General features: G+C 71.6%; 3 protein-coding genes across 6 annotated transcripts; 2 read left to right on the top strand and 1 right to left on the bottom strand.

Annotated features, from left to right (window-relative positions):
- The first annotated feature begins 89 nt into the window (after window positions 1–89).
- IL17RC (interleukin 17 receptor C) lies at window positions 90–4,563 on the top strand. 2 transcript variants are annotated; one of them, XM_049826552.1, is made up of 17 exons: window positions 90–305; window positions 384–405; window positions 505–863; window positions 1,057–1,168; window positions 1,237–1,281; window positions 1,450–1,604; window positions 1,805–1,864; window positions 2,030–2,084; window positions 2,181–2,365; window positions 2,446–2,496; window positions 2,580–2,625; window positions 2,736–2,848; window positions 2,921–2,989; window positions 3,059–3,116; window positions 3,251–3,346; window positions 3,429–3,467; window positions 3,934–4,563. In XM_049826552.1, exons 1-17 carry the CDS (start codon window positions 210–212, stop codon window positions 4,539–4,541), a joined length of 2,169 nt encoding a protein of 722 aa, XP_049682509.1. In that variant the 5' UTR covers window positions 90–209; the 3' UTR covers window positions 4,542–4,563. The 2 variants fall into 2 exon arrangements, with proteins under 2 accessions (XP_049682509.1, XP_049682510.1); XM_049826553.1 differs by having other exon boundaries at window positions 91–305; window positions 1,465–1,604.
- A 730-nt stretch (window positions 4,564–5,293) lies between these two features.
- CRELD1 (cysteine rich with EGF like domains 1) lies at window positions 5,294–8,666 on the top strand. 2 transcript variants are annotated; one of them, XM_049826557.1, is made up of 10 exons: window positions 5,294–5,515; window positions 5,947–6,029; window positions 6,121–6,231; window positions 6,306–6,397; window positions 6,512–6,688; window positions 6,818–6,913; window positions 7,018–7,101; window positions 7,236–7,331; window positions 7,414–7,557; window positions 7,660–8,666. In XM_049826557.1, the coding sequence occupies exons 1-10, from the start codon at window positions 5,294–5,296 to the stop codon at window positions 7,878–7,880; spliced, it is 1,326 nt and encodes a 441-aa protein (XP_049682514.1). In that variant the 3' UTR covers window positions 7,881–8,666. The 2 variants fall into 2 exon arrangements, with proteins under 2 accessions (XP_049682514.1, XP_049682513.1); XM_049826556.1 differs by lacking the exon at window positions 5,294–5,515 and having other exon boundaries at window positions 5,674–6,029.
- A 55-nt stretch (window positions 8,667–8,721) lies between these two features.
- PRRT3 (proline rich transmembrane protein 3) lies at window positions 8,722–13,435 on the bottom strand. 2 transcript variants are annotated; one of them, XM_049826551.1, is made up of 4 exons: window positions 13,332–13,435; window positions 11,374–12,491; window positions 11,154–11,294; window positions 8,722–10,687 (listed from the first exon to the last, which is right to left on the bottom strand). In XM_049826551.1, the coding sequence occupies exons 2-4, from the start codon at window positions 12,470–12,472 to the stop codon at window positions 8,913–8,915; spliced, it is 3,015 nt and encodes a 1,004-aa protein (XP_049682508.1). In that variant the 5' UTR covers window positions 12,473–12,491; window positions 13,332–13,435; the 3' UTR covers window positions 8,722–8,912. The 2 variants fall into 2 exon arrangements, with proteins under 2 accessions (XP_049682508.1, XP_049682507.1); XM_049826550.1 differs by lacking the exon at window positions 13,332–13,435 and having other exon boundaries at window positions 11,374–12,818.
- Between the last annotated feature and the right edge of the window lie 2,517 nt (window positions 13,436–15,952).

The raw sequence follows: 15,952 nt of genomic DNA on the forward strand, positions 1-15,952 counted from the left end.
TCGGCGGGTCGGAGCAGGAGCGGGGAGGCCCCACCCCAGGGCGGTCGCCAGCGCCGCGCTAGGACCCGGGTGTCCGGGATCGGAGCAGGAAGCGGGAGCCGGCGGCGGTGGCGGTGGCGGCTGTGGGGCCCGTGGAGCCGGGAAGGGAGAGTGGGGCCATCAGGAGTGGACGGTGTGGGGCCGGGGCACCCCACAGCCCCGGCCCCGCCATGCGCCCACTGGGGCAGCTGCTGGTGCTGGTGCTGGTGGCGGCAGGGGCGGTGGGTGGGCGCGAGGCCACCCGCGACACCCTGGCCTGCTCCCAGGTGGGTTGGCGTCGCCGGCACGCGGGCCACCACCCACCCTGGCACCGCCACCGGCCTCACCCCCACCTCCCTCCCCAGGGCCTCGCCTGCCGCCTCCTGGGTAAGTGCCGTCGCCGCCGCCGCCATGGCCCGCCAGCCCACCCGAGGCGCGGGGCCCCACACCCACGGCAGCCCTCTATCTACCCCCCCCCCGCCCCAGACACCGACGTGCTGTGCGGGATGGAGCCGCCGGAGCCTGGCCACGGGCTGGCCCTGGCTCAGCTGCAGCTGGAGCCGGTGTTGCGCTGCACCGGGCCCACGGCCTGCTCGCCCTGCCTGGAGGCACGGCTGCGCCTGACCACCGGCACCGGAGACCCCCGCCGCCCTGCACCATCGGGCATCCCCGAGGCAGAGGATGGCGGTAAGGGGGGACGGTGGCCAGCGGTGGATGGGACTGCCTCGTCCCAGCCCAACGTCACCGGGCTACTGCTGCTTTCTGGGCACACGTACGCCTCCTCCCGCTGCGTGGCCGTGGAGGTCTGGGCACCCCTGGCCCCTGCGCTGCCTGGCCAACCCCTGGTATGTAGAGGCAGGGTGCTGGGGATGGGTGTCCCCCGCACCGGCAGTCCCCGGGCACTGCAGCGTGTGGGGATGTTGGTGCTGGCACCAGCGCATCTCTGTTGTGCGGTGGTCCTGTTGCCCGTGCCCCAGGGAGGTGGGTGCTGGTGGTGCCAGTACCTCGCCACAGCATGGTGGTGGTTTTCCTGCACAGGGCTGGGTGACCTTCCGGTGCTTCGAGGCGCCGCTGGGCTCCAAGCTCCACGTCACGGCATACACTAATTCGCGTGACCACTGGAGGCTGAGCCAGTGGCAGTGGGTGCCAGGTGAGCCCCCGGCATGCCCCGCTGCGGTGGCCCCCTCCCTCCTGCCCGCTGACCCCCTGTTTCCGCAGACTGCTCGTGGCCCGCGGCACAGGCTGCCGTCCTCCAGTGCCAAGGTAGGTGCTGGTGTCCCCCAGCTGCAGCAGCGCCAGGACCCCCCCACCTTGGTGTATGTCCCCTGGGGAGAGCTGGGTGGTGAATGCCAGGGGAGAGGGTGACCCCTGGGGTACCGTGCCCTGTGCTGTGGTGCTGAGTGGGTGGTGCTGGGTGCTGGGTGCCCTGAGCTGCCTCTGGTGCAGTGCCCAGGCTGCAGGTCTCCCCGGGGCCGAAGGAGGTGGTCGTGGAGGTGCAGGGGGCCATGGCGGGGCACAGCTACACCCTCCGGCTCTACCACAACCAGAGCCATGGTGCCAGTGGGCCGGGGCGCGCAGTGACCGCGGTGAGTGTGAACCCCTTCCCTGACCCCCCCACCCTCGCCGGGCTCCGGCTGCTGCCCCCTCCCCGTCCCCGAGAAGCCATGTCTGTGTTACAGGCAGGGTGCTGGGAGAGGGTCCCCTGGGAGCGGATACCCCTGGGCTGGGTGACACCAGCGGGGGGCAATTTGCCACCGTGTGACCCACGTCTGGTTGCCGGTGGCAGAGCAGCCCCATGAACTACAGCGTGCCAGCCGACGAGGTGCTGCCCTGCCTCTGCCTGCAGGTGGGTGCCTGGCCAGGCACCGTGGGGGTGGCACAGCTGCCACTAAAGCAGAGGAGCTCTGGGCACCGTGTGTCCCCCTCTGGCATCCCGAGAGGGCTAGCTGGGTCACAGTCACAGCATGGATACCCCAAATCCTTCTTTTCCTTCTCTCTTTCTCCCACCTAGGTCTGGCCAGAGACCCAGGACCCGCTGCGGGCCACCCTGTGTCCCTTTTCCCATGGTACCCACGGGGCTGGGGTGGGGTGGGGGGCCGGGACACAGAGAGACCTGAGGGGACACCGCGCAGGGTGACACCACTCTCCCGGTGCCGCTGCAGATGCCGAGGCCTGGGAACGGCTGTGGGCGCGCAGCCGGCTGATCCTGCATGCTGGGGGGCAGGCGCTGACCTGCTCCCTCTCAGCCCCCTGCGACCTCCCGGCTGAGCTGGTGCCCTGCTGGCAGCCGGCACCCGCTGGGCTCTGCCAAGCCCTGCCCGGCCTACGGCAGCCCGCCGTGGGGCAGGTGAGTGGGGCTCCGTGGGGCGTCGGGGACACGCAGGGGGGGTGCAGGTGGCACTAACGGAGCATCCCTTCTGCCCACAGGGACTCCAGGAGTTTGGGGGGCTGCGGCCACACCCTAACCTCTGTGTGCAGGTAGGACACCCCTCTGTCCCACAGCTGCCCTACAGCTGCCCCATGGGCAGCCCCAGGCACTGCTGATCCGGTCTCTGGGGCAGGTGTGGAGCAACGGGCAGGTCCGGCTGACCCAGTGCTTGCGGGACCGTGAGTATTGCTGGGGTGGGAGGGCAGGGGCAGCCCAGGGGTCCGGCTGGGGGGTGAGCCCTCCCTGCCCTCCCCTTGCCGCCCCCCCTAGCCCCCTGGCACATCCCCAGGAGTGCTGCCTGGCCGCCCCGATGACCTCCTGCTGCTGGAACATGAGGGGAATGCTTCGCTGTGTGCCCTGGAGCGGGGCACCTGCACGCCCCTCACCAACTTCACCAGCACGGTAAGGGACAGGGACCCCTGTGTCCCGGCAGCACCGGCGGCACAGCCAGCTCACCCCCTGCCGCCGTTGCAGGGAACGGGGCGCCCCGGGCTGCTGGAGCAGGAGCTGCGGCGGGACGTGGCGGCGGGGCAGTGCAGGCAGGTCAGTGCGGGCAGCTGGCGGGCAGTGGGCAAGGACCAGGCAGCGTGTGACATGTCCCCATGTCCACAGATCTGGCACGCTGAGAATAGCACCGGGGTCACGCTCTGGGCCTGTCCTCTGCACAAGTGTGAGTGTCCCTGGCCGCACTGGGGCAGAGGGGGGCCGGTGTGGGGCTGAGGGAGGGCCCCCACCCTGTGGAGCCACCGGGGACCCTCGGTGGGTACCGGGGGCCCTCAGTGGACGCTGACCCCTGCTCCGCAGACCTGCGCGCCCGCTGGGTGCTGGCGTGGATGGGGGTGCTGGTGGGGGCTGCCTGCCTCCTGCTCCTGCTCCTGCTGAAGAAGGAGGACATGAAAGGTGAGCGGTGCCTGCCCTGGGGGCTGTGCCCAGCCCGGGAACCCCCCCGGGGACCCTGCCTCACTGCCTGTCCTCCCCACAGGCTGGCTGAAGTTCCTGAGGGCTGACTACGGCTCTGAGGGTGAGAGTGGGGCAAGCCTGGGGTCTGGGGTGGTGGGGGGCAGGGATCGGGGGACAGAGACGGGGGGTCCCCATCAGGGCTGGTCTCCACTTGCTTCCCACCATGGCTGCCCCATAGGGTGGGTAGGGCTGTAGGGGGACAGAGCAGAGGATGGGAACCCTATGGGGGGGGTTCCAAACCTGCCTCCCACTGTGGTTGTCTCTTAGGGTAGGTAAGGGGGTTGGGGGACTGAGCAGGGGGTGGATCCCCCATCAGCGGTGGGACCCACTTCCCACTGTAGCTGTCCCTTAGCTCAGGTTTGGGGGGTGCTGCAGCGGTTCAGGGACAGAGCCAGAGGTTGGGATCCTTCATCGTGGGTGCTCCCCGCCCTGTCGTGGGTGGTCCCAGCCTGCCTCCCACCCTGGCTGCCCCATAGGGTGGGTACAGGGAGCCCAGGGGGGCTTCAGGCACTGACAATACCCCCTAGGCCCGCTGCGAGGTCGGCGGGCGCTGCTGGTGCACGCGATGGAGCCGGTGGCAGAGCGGGCGGCGTGCGCCTTGATGGCAGCCCTGCGCCCGCTGGGGCTGGCAGTGACGGCAGCACCGGGCGGTGGCAGCGGGATAGCGGCATGGGGGCCACTGCCCTGGCTGCACGCCCAGCACCGGCAAGCGCTGCGTGACGGTGACACCATCATCCTCTTCCTCTCCCCGGCGGCTGTGGCTGCTGCACACCAGTGGGACGCCGGGGCCAGGGCTGTACCGGGGGCCAGGGCCGCTGAATGCAGCCCCGGCCCCCAGCACGGCCCCGGCCCTGATGATGTCCCCACCATAGCACCCTGCGAGGCATTCGCGGCAGCTCTGTCCTGCACCGTGCCAGAGCTGGCGGCGGGCAATGGTCACTATGTCGTGGTCCGGCTAGAGGCCTTGGTGCCGGCGGTGCCACCGGCACTGCGGGCAGCCCCAGCCTTCGCACTGCCCAGCGAGACGGGGGGCTTCCTGCGGGCGTTGGCGGGACCGGGTCGGTGGCGGGGCCGGTGGCCGGAGCCGTACGTGGCGGCAGTGGCCGAAGGGCTGCGGCGGTCGGTGGGGGAATAAAGCGGAGACGGTGGCTTTGCCGAGCGTGAGTCTGGCCCCTGTGGAGTGGGGGCTGAATGGGGACTGGGATGGATTGGAGAGGGGTGATGGGGGGGTTGGGGGCAGGAAGAGAGTCTGGTCTGGTCTGGTTGGGGGGTGAAGGGAAACTGGACCAGATCAGGAAGGGTGAAGGGGAACTGGGCCAGTTCAGGGGTGTGAAGCGGAACTGGTCTGGTCTGGTTGGAGGGTGGATGGGGAACTGGTCGCGTTCAGGAAGGGTGGCGGGGACCTGGGCCGATCTGGGGGGCGGTGGGAGGGAACTGGACCAGTTCAGGAGGGGATGAGGGGGGAACTGGGCAAATCTGGGGGGGCGAGGGGGACCTGGCCGGGTTTGGCTGGAGGGGGGAAGGTGACCTGGATGGGTTTGGCTGGGGGGTGACGGGGAGCGGCCCGGTCGGGTCGGGGCTTGAGGGCCTCGCCCCGGCTGGGCGGGAGCGGGGCCGCTGCGTTCCGGGGAGCCGCCCCCGCTCCGTGCGGGGTCACCGGCCACGGCCCGTCCGCGCTCCGCCCATCCCCGCCGGCTGCCCTTGGCCGCGGCCCCTTTAAGGCGCGGGGAGGCGGGGCCGGGCAGGCCGCGCGGGTTGGCCGGCAGCGGGGGGAGGCGTCGGCGTCGGCGTCGTCGGCAGCGCCGGCCATTGGCGGGGGTGGCGAGCGCTGAGTCAGCGGGCGCGCCCCACGTGGTGCGGGCGGGGCGGGGCGGGGCGGGGCGCAGGATGGGGCCGCGGCGGCGCCTGGCGGCCGCGCTGCTGCCGCTGCCGGCCCGGCGCGGGCGGGGGCCCGGGCTGGGGGGGACCCTGCTGGGGGCCGCCCTCCTCGGGGGGGTCCTGCTGGCGGCCGTCCGCGCCCACCCGGGCCCGGACCGGGACGGGGAGCGGGAGGGGGACGGGGCCGAGCCCTGCCGAGCTTGCCGCGGCCTCGCTGACAGCTTCAGCAGGGTGCGAGGCGGGGGGGGCACGGCGGGGATGATGGGGGCCGTGGCGTAGGGAGGGGGCACGGAGGGGTGTTGGGCCCACGGGTGACAGGCGTGGGGGACGCGGCCTGCGGTGCGGGGGGTGGCTCGGTGCAGGGTGACAGGCGAGCAGGGACAAAGGGGATCCTGGGTGGGGGGATGTGGCTGGGGGGGGGCCAGGGGGAGCACGGGCTGGGACGGGACGGCGACGATGGACAAGGAGGTGACCGGAGCATCCCTAGGGAGCGGAGGGGGTCCTGGGGGAACACAGCGGCTGGGCTCTGGGGAGGGGAGAGGGTGACAGGTCCCTGGGGTGACTCGTGCCTGGGGGAGGAGGGTGGCACAGCCCAGGGGGGACCCTACAGCTCATCGGGGGGTCCCATGCCTGCGCTGCCCTCCCCCCCCACATGTGCCCAGGGCCTGGAGCGGACAGAGCACGAAGGCTTTGGTGGGGGCAACACGGCCTGGGAGGAGGAGAAGCTGGCCAAGTACCAACACAGGTGGGTGCTCCCCAGCCGGGGGTGGGGGGTCTGGTAGGCCCCAGCTGCCCCAGGGGGCCACATCCCCGTGCTGACCCCTCTGTCCCCACAGTGAGACCCGTCTGCTGGAGGTGCTGGAGAGCGTCTGTGCCCCCTCGGACTTTGCCTGCCACCAGCTGCTGGAGCAGAGCGAGGAGCACGTGGAGCAGTGGTGGTTCCACGAGTGAGTCTCGGGATGGGGACAGGGGGGGACAGGGGGATGGCAGGGGGCTGAGCGCCATGTTTCCTCCTCCCCAGGCGGCAACAGCACCCCGACTTCTTCCAATGGCTGTGCATGGACAGGCTGGCACTCTGCTGCCCGCCCGGCACCTACGGCCCCGACTGCCGGCGTGAGTAGCTGTAGCATGAGCGCGGTGCTAGTGGGGGTGCCCAGGCTGGAGGGGCTCCCCCCGGCATGCTGCCCTCCACCTTAGCTGCCAGCCAGCTGGTCTTTCCCCGTGCAGCCTGTGCCGGCGGGCCCCGGCAGCCCTGCAGTGGCAACGGGCGATGCGATGGCGACGGCACGCGGCATGGGACTGGCCTGTGTGTCTGCAGCCCAGGCTACGGCGGCCCTTTCTGCGCCGAGTGCGGTGATGGCTACTACGAGGCCTCACGGAACAAGAGCCACCTGGTATGTGCCGGTAGGTAGGGGTCCGGCCTGGCGGGGAGGGGGGCTGTGCAGCTGGGGGGTCTGCCCTGGTGCTGCCCTGGCACCAGGTGCAGGCAGCTCCCCCCTGCCTGTACCCATGGCCGCTCTGCCCTGCCCGCAGAGTGCTACCGGGCGTGCGGGCGCTGCACGGGGCCGGAGGACTCCAGCTGCCTTCGCTGCAAGAGGGGCTGGATGCTGCACGAGCACCGCTGCATCGGTGAGTACCACGGCAGGATGGGTGGGCAGCAGGCAAGCTTGGGGCTGCGGGGGGCTGTGACCCGGGAGCCAGGACTCAGCGGGGCTATGACCGCTCTCTCTCAGACATCGACGAGTGCGGCACGGAGATGGCGCACTGCCGAGCCAACCAGTTCTGCGTCAACACGGAGGGCTCCTACGAGTGCCGAGGTCAGGTGGAGGTGGGGGGTGGTTCCGTGCAGACGGCTTCCCCCAGCTCGCAACCATCCCCCCTGGCCTGGGCTGCCGCTGGCTGGGCTGGGAGGGGGCTCCGGTGGCAATCCTGGCTCCTCTTCCCATGGCAGACTGCTCCACAGCCTGCATCGGCTGCATGGGAGCCGGGCCGGCTCGCTGCAAGAAATGCAACAAGGGCTACTGGCGAGATGGAGCCAAGTGCCTGGGTGAGTGCTTCCCATGGGCTGGGGGGTGGCTCTGCCCGCTCCTCGCTGCCCAAGCCCTGCCTGAACTCTGCCTCCCCCCCAGACGTAGACGAGTGCGCCAGTGCCGAGGAGCCGGTGTGCACAGGAGTGCAGGAGGTATGTGAGAACACTGAGGGCAGCTACCGCTGCGTCTGCGCCAGCGGCCACGTCCGGCGGGACGGGCACTGCGTGGAGGACAAACCCCCAGGTATGGCCTGATGTGAGCGGGGGGGCACAGGCTGTGGGCAGGGGGAGTGGCAGGGGGCTCTGCCCGCTCAGCTGTGCCCCCCCACAACCGCTGTCCTTGCAGATGCCCCAGAGAAGGGTTTTTTTGATGACGTGACGGAGGACGAGGTGGTGGTGCTGCAGCAGATGTTCTTTGGCGTGATGATTTGCGCCCTCGCCACGCTGGCCGCCAAGGGTGACATGGTCTTCACCGCCATCTTCATCGGTGCCGTGGCTGCCATGGCCGGCTACTGGCTCTCCGACCGCAGCGACCGCGTCCTTGACGGCTTCATGAAGGGCAGATAGCTCTGGGGCTGCCGTGTGCGGGCTGGGGGGGCAGGCTCAGCCTGGGGTACGGGGTACCCCCCCCCCCCAGCAGGGGCTGGCTGCCGAGACCGGATCTTGTGCGCGGTGCTGTGCCCTGCATGAGTCCCCCAGCCCCCCATTAGCATAGGGTCTCACTCCCCCCTTGCAGAATGAGCCAGGGGTACCTGATTCCCGGGGGCTCCCGCACAGCCCCCTCCGGCTGGGGTGGTGATGCCAGGCAGTGCGGCACCGTGGCGGGGGCGGGGGGCACAGCATGCTGCCCCAGCCCTTCGTGCGCTGGAGGAGAGGCCTGGCACAGTGGCAGGTGGGAGGGCGTGTGGGCAGGTCAGGGGGTGCTCTGGCACCGCCAGGTGCCGGGGCGGTGATGCTGGCGGAGCTCAGCCCCGCTGCCTGCCCGGTGAGCATCCCCAGGGCTGGCAGCTGCCGGCCCTGTGGGACCTTATCCCTCCCCCCCCCCCCCCCCCCCCCGCCGTGAGCTGGTTCCCTGTGGGGCAGTGGGTGACTGGGTCCCCCCTCTGCCCCCAGCTGTAGGGCTGGGAGAGCTGCCCCCCCCACCCCATCCCTGGGCAGAGCCCATCTCTCCCCTCCCGGGCTGGGGTCTCCTGCAGGGCAGGGGGTCAGGGGCCGCTCGCCGGTTGCCATGCCAGCGGGGGGGCCCTGCTGGATGCATGAGCGTGGCCGTTGCATTTGTCTGTGGTTTGTCCGTCAGGGTGTGCCCATCTGTCCGTGTGTCCATATCTCAGGAAATAAAGCTCTGCACACCCAGCTTGGCTGCTTGGGGTGGGGGGACTGGGGGGGCTGCTGCCCACCTCTGCCTCTGCACGCCAACGGGGCCGCCTACTCCCAACATAAACTTTTTATTTCTCTGGTTTGGCACAAATGGAGCTGGCCCAGCCCAGCTCCCCCCTCCTACGCCATCCTGCAGGGGCACAGGATCAGACCCCCGGCCCCCCACGGTGGGCTCGTCCCCCTGCGCTCCCCAGTCTCTGCCCGTCCTCCCGTCTCCCCGGCTCAGAGCTCGATGGTGTCGCTGGAGAGGCTGCGGGCGTCCGCTGCCTTGCCGAGGGCCGGGAAGCCACGGGGGCCCTCGCGCTCCCATGGGGGGGGCACGGCGGGCATCAGGAGGGGGGCCCGGCTGGGCGCCTCGTCCAGGGGCAGGCTGTCGGGCGAGGACAGCCCATGGCGCCAGGGGTTCCAGCTGATCTTCAGTGAGCTGCTCTCCAGCGAGCTGGCCGAGGCGGTGACGGTGATGGTGACGCTGCCGGGGGGCTGCCGGGGGCCAGGCAGGTCTGTCAGCGAGCTGCAGCGTGCCATGCGCCCCAAGCCGGGGGTCTCGGCGGGGGCTGGGGAGTCGTGCAGCGAGGCGCCGGAACCACGGCGGGGTCGGCCGAAGAGGCCATCGTGCAGGAGGTGCCGGCGGCAGAGTGCCTGGTCGATGCTGCGGCGCAGGTCGATGGGGGACGGCGGGCGGAAGGCCAGCTCTCCCAGCGAGGGGGACGAGCCCTGCTCGAAGGCGGCGCAGGAGCGGGCAGCCACCGCGTTGGGGCACTTGGGGCTGAGCCCCGGCATCCTGGTGGTGCCAGCGGCAGCCGCCCAGGCCTCGTTGCTGTCCTTGAGCGCCCGCAGGGGCAGCTGCTCAGCCGGGTTGCGAATGAGGCTCTTGGAGATGTCGTTGGCGGGTGCCCGCTCCGGGCCGCTGCCACCGCTGCCGCCGGTGCCGCCGCTGGCCCAGTCGTAGCAGTTGTTGGGGTACTCGGGCGCCTCGGCTTTGTGGCCGGTGCAGAAGTACCGCAGCGCCTTGGCCCAGCAGGAGTGGCTGGCAGGGCTCCGTCGACGACACTGGTAGCACAGCGGCTCGGCGGCGGCCACCAGCAGTGCCAGTGCCGTGCCCAGCTCGCCGACCCGCAGCCAGAGCTGTGCCACCCAGCCGGGCCGGGAGAAGCGCCCGGGAGGGCCCAGGACCCCCCGCAGCCACAAAGCGCTGTAGAGCTGCAGCCCGCAGACCGGCAGCCCCGCCGCCGCCGCCGCCAGCAGCGCCCGGGCCCCTTGCTGCAGCCCCGGCCCCCCGCCACCCCCCGGTCCCTCCCGGGGTGCCCGCAGCACCCGCCAGCACCCCCAGAGCCCCCCCAGCAGCAGCAGGGCCCCGGCCCCGCAGCCCAGCGCCTGCAGCACCAGCCCAGTCGCAGGGCCCAGCCGGAGCGGGAGCAGGTCGGCGGTCCCCAGCACCGTGCTCTGCAGGGCGGCGGCAGCCCCCAGCGCCGGCAGCCCCCGGAGCCGAGCCGGCAGCAGCCGGAGCTGGGCCAGGCGCTGGAGCCGCTGGAGCAGGAGGGCAAAGGCGCCGAGCAGCAGAGGGAAGGGGACGGTGCTGAGCAGCAGCAGGGCCCGGGGGGGCAGGCGGCCCCACGCCCCATAGGGGTCCAGCAGCAGGAAGGTCGCCCGCAGCAGGCAGGTGGCCAGCAGCAGCCCATGGGCCCCTAAAACATGGGGCAAGTGGGGGGGACGGAGGGCAGCCGCCCCCGCCAGCCCGGCCAGGCAGCCCAGCGCCAGCAGCAGAAAGATGGCGGCCACCCCATAGACGTGGGCCTCCCAGGCGAAGCCCAGCTGGCGTCGCAGCTCGGCCCAGCGCAGCCCCGTCCCGTTGGCCCCTGCTGCCGGGGGGGAGCGGCTGGGCTGCAGCTGCGGCGTGGATGGCTGCCGGGGGGCTGGCTGTGGCGTCCCCCCTGCCTGCCGCCACGTGGCAGAGGGGGCCGCGGTGCCGTGGGAGGGGGGCTGCATCCCTCGGGCATCTGCAGGCGGGAAGGAGGGGGACGGTCAGTGGGGAGTGGGGGGCTCGGCGGCACCCAGCCCCTGCCTGCAACCCCCACTGGGATGTACCAGCCGTGGCACCTTGGCACCGCAGGGAGGGGTGCCCCATGCTGGCCAGGGCTGTGCCCGCCGGCACCTCCCAGGGGTGTCTGGCAGGACCTGTGGTGCCAAAGGGGGTGCCATGGTACCAGGGGGTGGCACAGCACTGGTCATGTCCCCGACACCCCCTGGGGAAGCCCCCACCCGCCGGGCACTTAACACTAATCCCTGTGGGCAGGAGTAGATTAGGTCCGTCGCCAGGCACAATCCTGATTGAAGGTGTCACCATGTCCCGTCTGGGCGGCCCAAGATAGCTGCCATCCTCCCCCCGCACCAGCCCTGATGCCCCTGGGATGGACTCCCACTGCATCTGCAGAATGGATGGGCTTGGAAGCAGCCCTGCATCACCTGAGTGCCTGGTCCTAGGTGTCCCTGTGGCAGGATGCGCCGTCGGCCGTGAGGAGGCCTCGGTGGTGTTTGGGGCGCTCACAGGGCCCACAGCGCCCCGGACCCGCTGTGGGGAGCCGACATCCTCCTCGGGCAGCAGCCCTGCGAGAGAGGGCAACGCTGGGCGCTGGCACCCACGGGGTCCCTGCCGAGGGGTCCCGCACACCACGCCGGCTCCTACCTGTGCCGGGGGGGGCCGTGCTGGAGGCAGGTGGTGGTGCGGGGCTGGTGCTGAGGGCAGCCCCCGGGGTGGGCTGGGGTCCCTGCTGCCCCGTTGGCCTGGGGTCCGTGCGAGGGGCTGCGTCCCCAGGGCTGGCAGTGGCGTGGCTGAGCGGGGCCCTCCGGGTGCTGCGCTGGTGAGCCGGGAGCACCCGGGTCCAAGGCTCAGCCAGCCCCCAGGATGGGGCTGTGGGGGGCAGCCGTGGGGCAGAGCTGGGCAGAGCCAGGGAGGGGCTGGGGGTCCCCCCCAGGTCCCCCTGTCTGCCCACTGGCTGTGGGGAGCTGGGGCTGGCATGGGGACCCTGGGCTGGCCCTGTGCTCGTGGGGTGGGGGACGGGGACAGTGCCCAGTGGGACAGGCTGGCTGTTGGCTGGAGCGAGCTGTGTGCCCGGGGCCGCCGTGGATCCCCCCAGCACTGGCTGTCCCCCTGCGTGGGTGTCTGCTGTCCCCGTCCCTGTCCCCACTGCCAGCATGGGGGTCAGGGCAATGGTGGACACGGTTGGCCGAGGGCTGAGGGTGCCGGCCGGCGGGGCGGCACTCTGCCCTGCCCAGGTCAGCCCCGGAGAGCCCGGCCCCGTGTCTGTGGGCACCTCGGGGCCCGGTGTCCCCAGTGCAGAGCCATGGGGCAGCCAGGTCCCCCCCCGCGGGCTGTCCTGGCCTTCAGCCTCGTGTCTTTGCCAGGCAATGAGCGGCTCCTCCGCCACGGCTGGGGCTGCGTCGCCGTTCCACCAGGCCCCAGTGCCAGCGCCTGCCACGGTGGTTTCCGTCTCCAGGGATGCCCCGGTGGCATCCCTGGCCTGCAGCGGTGGGGACCAGCGCACGAGGCTGCCGCCCCCCCAGCGCTCGCTCCCAGGGACCCCGGCGCCGCTCGGCTCCCCTGATGCTTCCCAGGCAGGGGATGGGCCCGGCCGCTGCTGTCCCCAGGCAGGGCTATGCAGGGGGTCCCTGTCCCGCTGCAGGGTCCCACCTGGGGACAGCCCCGCCGACAGCGTCCCCCGGGCCCCGGCAGGGACCCCGGTGGCCAGGAGCAGCCCCCAGGTGATAAGCCGTGCTGTAGCCATGGTGAGAACCCAGCTGGCCCTGAGGGGACGGGGGTTCCGTGAGCCAGGACCCGTGGCGGCTGCCCGTGGGGGGCTCACGCCACCGGCCCTGGGGCTCCCGTGCCCGCAGCAACCCACTGCCCGGGGAGAGAGCCAGCGGCCGGGCTGGCCCTGCTCGGGCTGGCCCCGGGCCCTGTCCCCAGCTGTCCCTGCCCCCAGCGTCCCTGCTGCCAGTGGCCCCATTCCCAGTCTTCCCATTCCCAGTGTCCCCTGTGCTGGCGGTCCCCATCCCGGTGGCCCCGTCGCTGGTGCCCCCAGTGCTGGCGGTCCCCATCCCGGTGTCCCCGGTGCTGGTGGTCCTTGGTGCCTAGTGATCCCTACCCCCGGCATTCCCGGTGTCCCCCTCCCCGGTGTCCCCTCCCGGGTGCTCCGTCCCCGGTGCCCCTCCCGGTGTCCCCGCTGCCGGCGGCCCCGCTCCGGCGCGCACCGTTCACCTTGGCGCGTCCCCGGCTGCATCCCGGCGGGGATGCCCGGCCCGGCGGGCCCCGCCGCCGCCGCACACGCGGCTCAGCCCCGCCGGACCGGGACCGGGACCGGGGCCGGGACCGCCCGGCTGCGGCGGCGGCCCCGCCGTGCGGGTGCGGGAGCCGGCGGCGCTGCGCTGCGGGGCCGGGCCGCGGCCGGTGCGGAACCGGAGCGGGGCCGGTGCGGCCGCCGCATTCCGCGGACCCCGCCTGCAGCTCGCCGGGCCGAGCCCCGCTGCTCGGGGCTCGGTGCCCGGTGCCCGGTGCCCGGGCCGCGGTGCGGCCAGTCCCCTCCCGCCGCCCGCCGCAGCCCGGGAGGCCCCGGTGCCGGTGCCGGCCGCAGCCCCCCCGCTGACCTGCCGGTGCCGGTGCCGGTGCCGGTGCCCGTGCCGGTGCCGGTGCCGGGGCGGGCGGGCCGGGCTCTGCGGCGGAGCGGGCGGCGGCGGCGGCGGCGGCGGCAGCCGGTCACGCGCCGCCCCGAGCCGCGGGCACCCGCGCGGGAACCCGCCCGGCACCGGGAGGCGGGGGGGGGGTGGGGGGGGGGGGCCGCGGGGCGCCCGGGCACGGCTGGGGCCGCCGTGCGGGGACGGGACCCGTGGGGCCGGGCACAGGGGCGGGGCGGGTCCCGTGGGACTCAGCTGGGGTGGGCTCCTCTCGGGCAGGTTCCCCCGTGGGGCTGGTGTCCCGTGGACGTGGCCTCGTGGGGCACCAGGGGAGGTCCCCAGGCAGGAGGCAGCAGAGCGGATGCTGCCTGTGGGGCAGGCAGGGCAGGCAGGGCAGGCAGGGCAGGCAGGCCCTCCCGGGAGCCAGGCAGCCCCTGGAGCGGGGCTGCTGCCGAGGCCAGTCCCACCGCGGCCATGGGGCATGCAGGGTGGGCTGCGGGCACCCCACCGACAGGGTCCCCGGAGGGTCCCCGGTTGGCCCTGGCACCCTCCTGCCCCACGCTCGCCCCACACCTCCCGCCTGCCCTGCACGGGGCATGCAGCACCTTGGCAGCCACTGGGCTACTGGCCCCTGCCAAGGCGCAGGTTATTAGCTAATCAGCTAATTGTCCCGCTGGAGAGCTGCCGGCCCTGCCAGGGCTTGGGCTGGCATTGGCACAGCCACAGAGCTACAAAGTCACACTGGCTCATGGCTCTGCCCCACACGGTGATGCACCCCGGCTCCCTGCCTGCACCCTGGCTCCCTGCCTGCACCCCAGATCCCTGCCTGCACCCTGGCTCCATCAGGCAGTACCCGAACCACCGCAGCCTTGGCAAACCCCTGTCACCGCCATTGCTCTCCCCTCACCCAGGCCAGCAGGGACATGTGGCACCTCAGGACCCCAACCGTGCTGGCAGCAGCACGCAGTGCCCCAGTCCTGCTTCCCTGCCACCTCTCCATCCCCAGGGCATCGTGCCCAGGCTGGGCTCACCGTGGGAGCATGGGGCATTTCTGGGCCCTGGTCCACCCCTCTTTGCTGCTGGGCTGGGTGCAGGCAGCGGGGCCGGGGGGCCTGCGGCAGCCAGCTGAGCGCAGGGGCTGGGGAATTTGGGCAATGCCGACACGCCGGCCCCCACAAAGCGGGCAGGGCAGGCAGCTAATCCAGGGATTAACGCTGGGGAGGCTGCACGAGGGGGGAAGAGCCGGGCAGCACCAGAGCCCAGCAGGGCAGCCGGCAAGACTGCACCGTGGCAGGCACTACCAGCACTGGGCACCACCACAGCCGGCTGGTCTCAGGCTGTGGATGGGGTGGCCACAGTGCCGAGCGTGCGGCAGGGCTGTGGGGAGGGAGCCGGCTGTGCCCCATATACCGCAATTGTTGGTGTGCCTTTAGCACAAAGCACGGGTGCAGCAGCCACCTCCACGTCCCCGGTGCTGTCAGCGGTTTCCTCCTCTGCCAAGTGACTCACTGGCAGATGAAAACATGAGCGTCCCGCTCCATGCTGCCGCAGCGGCTGCCTGCCTCCACAGCTGGGGACACTGGGCAGAGGATGTGACCTGTGGCCTCACACCCTTCTGGCCACCTGGGTTCCACTGGCTTTTGGCCACTGTCCTATCCCTTCTCCTGGGCTCTCCCCCAAGGAAGCAAGACAAAACCCCAGTTTAGGAGAAAACTGCCCCAATTAAGTGCCCACAAACAGCCTGGAGCCCAGTTTTGTATTTTCATGACTGCTATGTGTGTTTTACAGCGCTGCCCCGTGTCCTCCACAGTCCCCCTCAACTGTGCTGCTGGGGGGCATCTTCCTCAGGGGCCTTATGTAAAGGGTGGCATGAGACCCCCACAAACACAGGTGCTGGCAGCCCCACGATGGCAAAGGCCAGGAGAAACCACATGCACAGGCCACCACGTGCCTGGCGACATGGCTGGCTCTGGCAGGGAGCTGGAGATGGTGAGCTTCGCAGCCTCGTGCGCTGGGAATATGGGTTGGGAGACAGGACCTGCTCTGCCGGGCTGCAAGCGCGGTGCCACGGTAAGGCTGCTGTGTTCCACAGGAGCACGGTGACTCCCGGTTGGGGATGCCAGCCCTGGGCCCCACAGTAGAGCTGGCAGCACACACGCTTCTTCTGGTTTTGTCCAGCAAGGCTGGGAGAGGAGCTGCCATCGTCACGGCCATATTGGGACAAATACTCTTGCTGGCAGTAAAAAACCCCGAGGACACCCTCAGTGGGAACAGGCATGGGGCTGGGCCATGGGGTCAGGGTGGCACCTGGGAGCTTCCCCCGGGAGGTGGCCAGCGCGGGAGGAAGCACCGCTGGCCACTGTTGTCATTACACCTCCTTTCTCCGGGGACTTTGTTCACGCCGCTGCTGTCTGCCATTGTGTTCATGCGGTGGGGGGCTGTGGGGGTCCCCAGGGCAGTCCTGCATTGCACCCCACGGCACGGGTGCTCCATCCTCGGGGAGCCGGGGCCTGCTCTGGCTGAGCACAGGGGCTTGCGGCAGACACCTCCAGAGGTCCCTCCAAGCTCAGCCATGTGCTGCCAAGCTCCTTGTG

Source organism: Accipiter gentilis, chromosome 23 (genome assembly GCF_929443795.1).
Source record: "Accipiter gentilis chromosome 23, bAccGen1.1, whole genome shotgun sequence".
NCBI classification, from domain to species: domain Eukaryota; kingdom Metazoa; phylum Chordata; class Aves; order Accipitriformes; family Accipitridae; genus Astur; species Astur gentilis.

Excerpts from the sequence above, each read along its gene's own strand:
- IL17RC (XM_049826552.1), top strand. The coding sequence starts at position 210 with ATGCGCCCACTGGGGCAGCTGCTGGTGCTGGTGCTGGTGGCGGCAGGG. Across the intron at positions 306-383 it reads ACACCCTGGCCTGCTCCCAG|GGCCTCGCCTGCCGCCTCCT; the intron begins GTGGGTTGGCGT and ends CTCCCTCCCCAG. Across the intron at positions 2,626-2,735 it reads GACCCAGTGCTTGCGGGACC|GAGTGCTGCCTGGCCGCCCC; the intron begins GTGAGTATTGCT and ends GCACATCCCCAG.
- CRELD1 (XM_049826556.1), top strand. The coding sequence starts at position 5,689 with ATGTGGCTGGGGGGGGGCCAGGGGGAGCACGGGCTGGGACGGGACGGC. Across the intron at positions 6,030-6,120 it reads CTGGCCAAGTACCAACACAG|TGAGACCCGTCTGCTGGAGG; the intron begins GTGGGTGCTCCC and ends CTGTCCCCACAG. Across the intron at positions 7,558-7,659 it reads CGTGGAGGACAAACCCCCAG|ATGCCCCAGAGAAGGGTTTT; the intron begins GTATGGCCTGAT and ends CTGTCCTTGCAG.
- PRRT3 (XM_049826550.1), bottom strand. The coding sequence starts at position 12,709 with ATGGGAAGACTGGGAATGGGGCCACTGGCAGCAGGGACGCTGGGGGCA. Across the intron at positions 11,295-11,373 it reads CACGGCCCCCCCCGGCACAG|GGCTGCTGCCCGAGGAGGAT; the intron begins GTAGGAGCCGGC and ends CCTCTCTCGCAG. Across the intron at positions 10,688-11,153 it reads ACCTAGGACCAGGCACTCAG|ATGCCCGAGGGATGCAGCCC; the intron begins GTGATGCAGGGC and ends TCCCGCCTGCAG.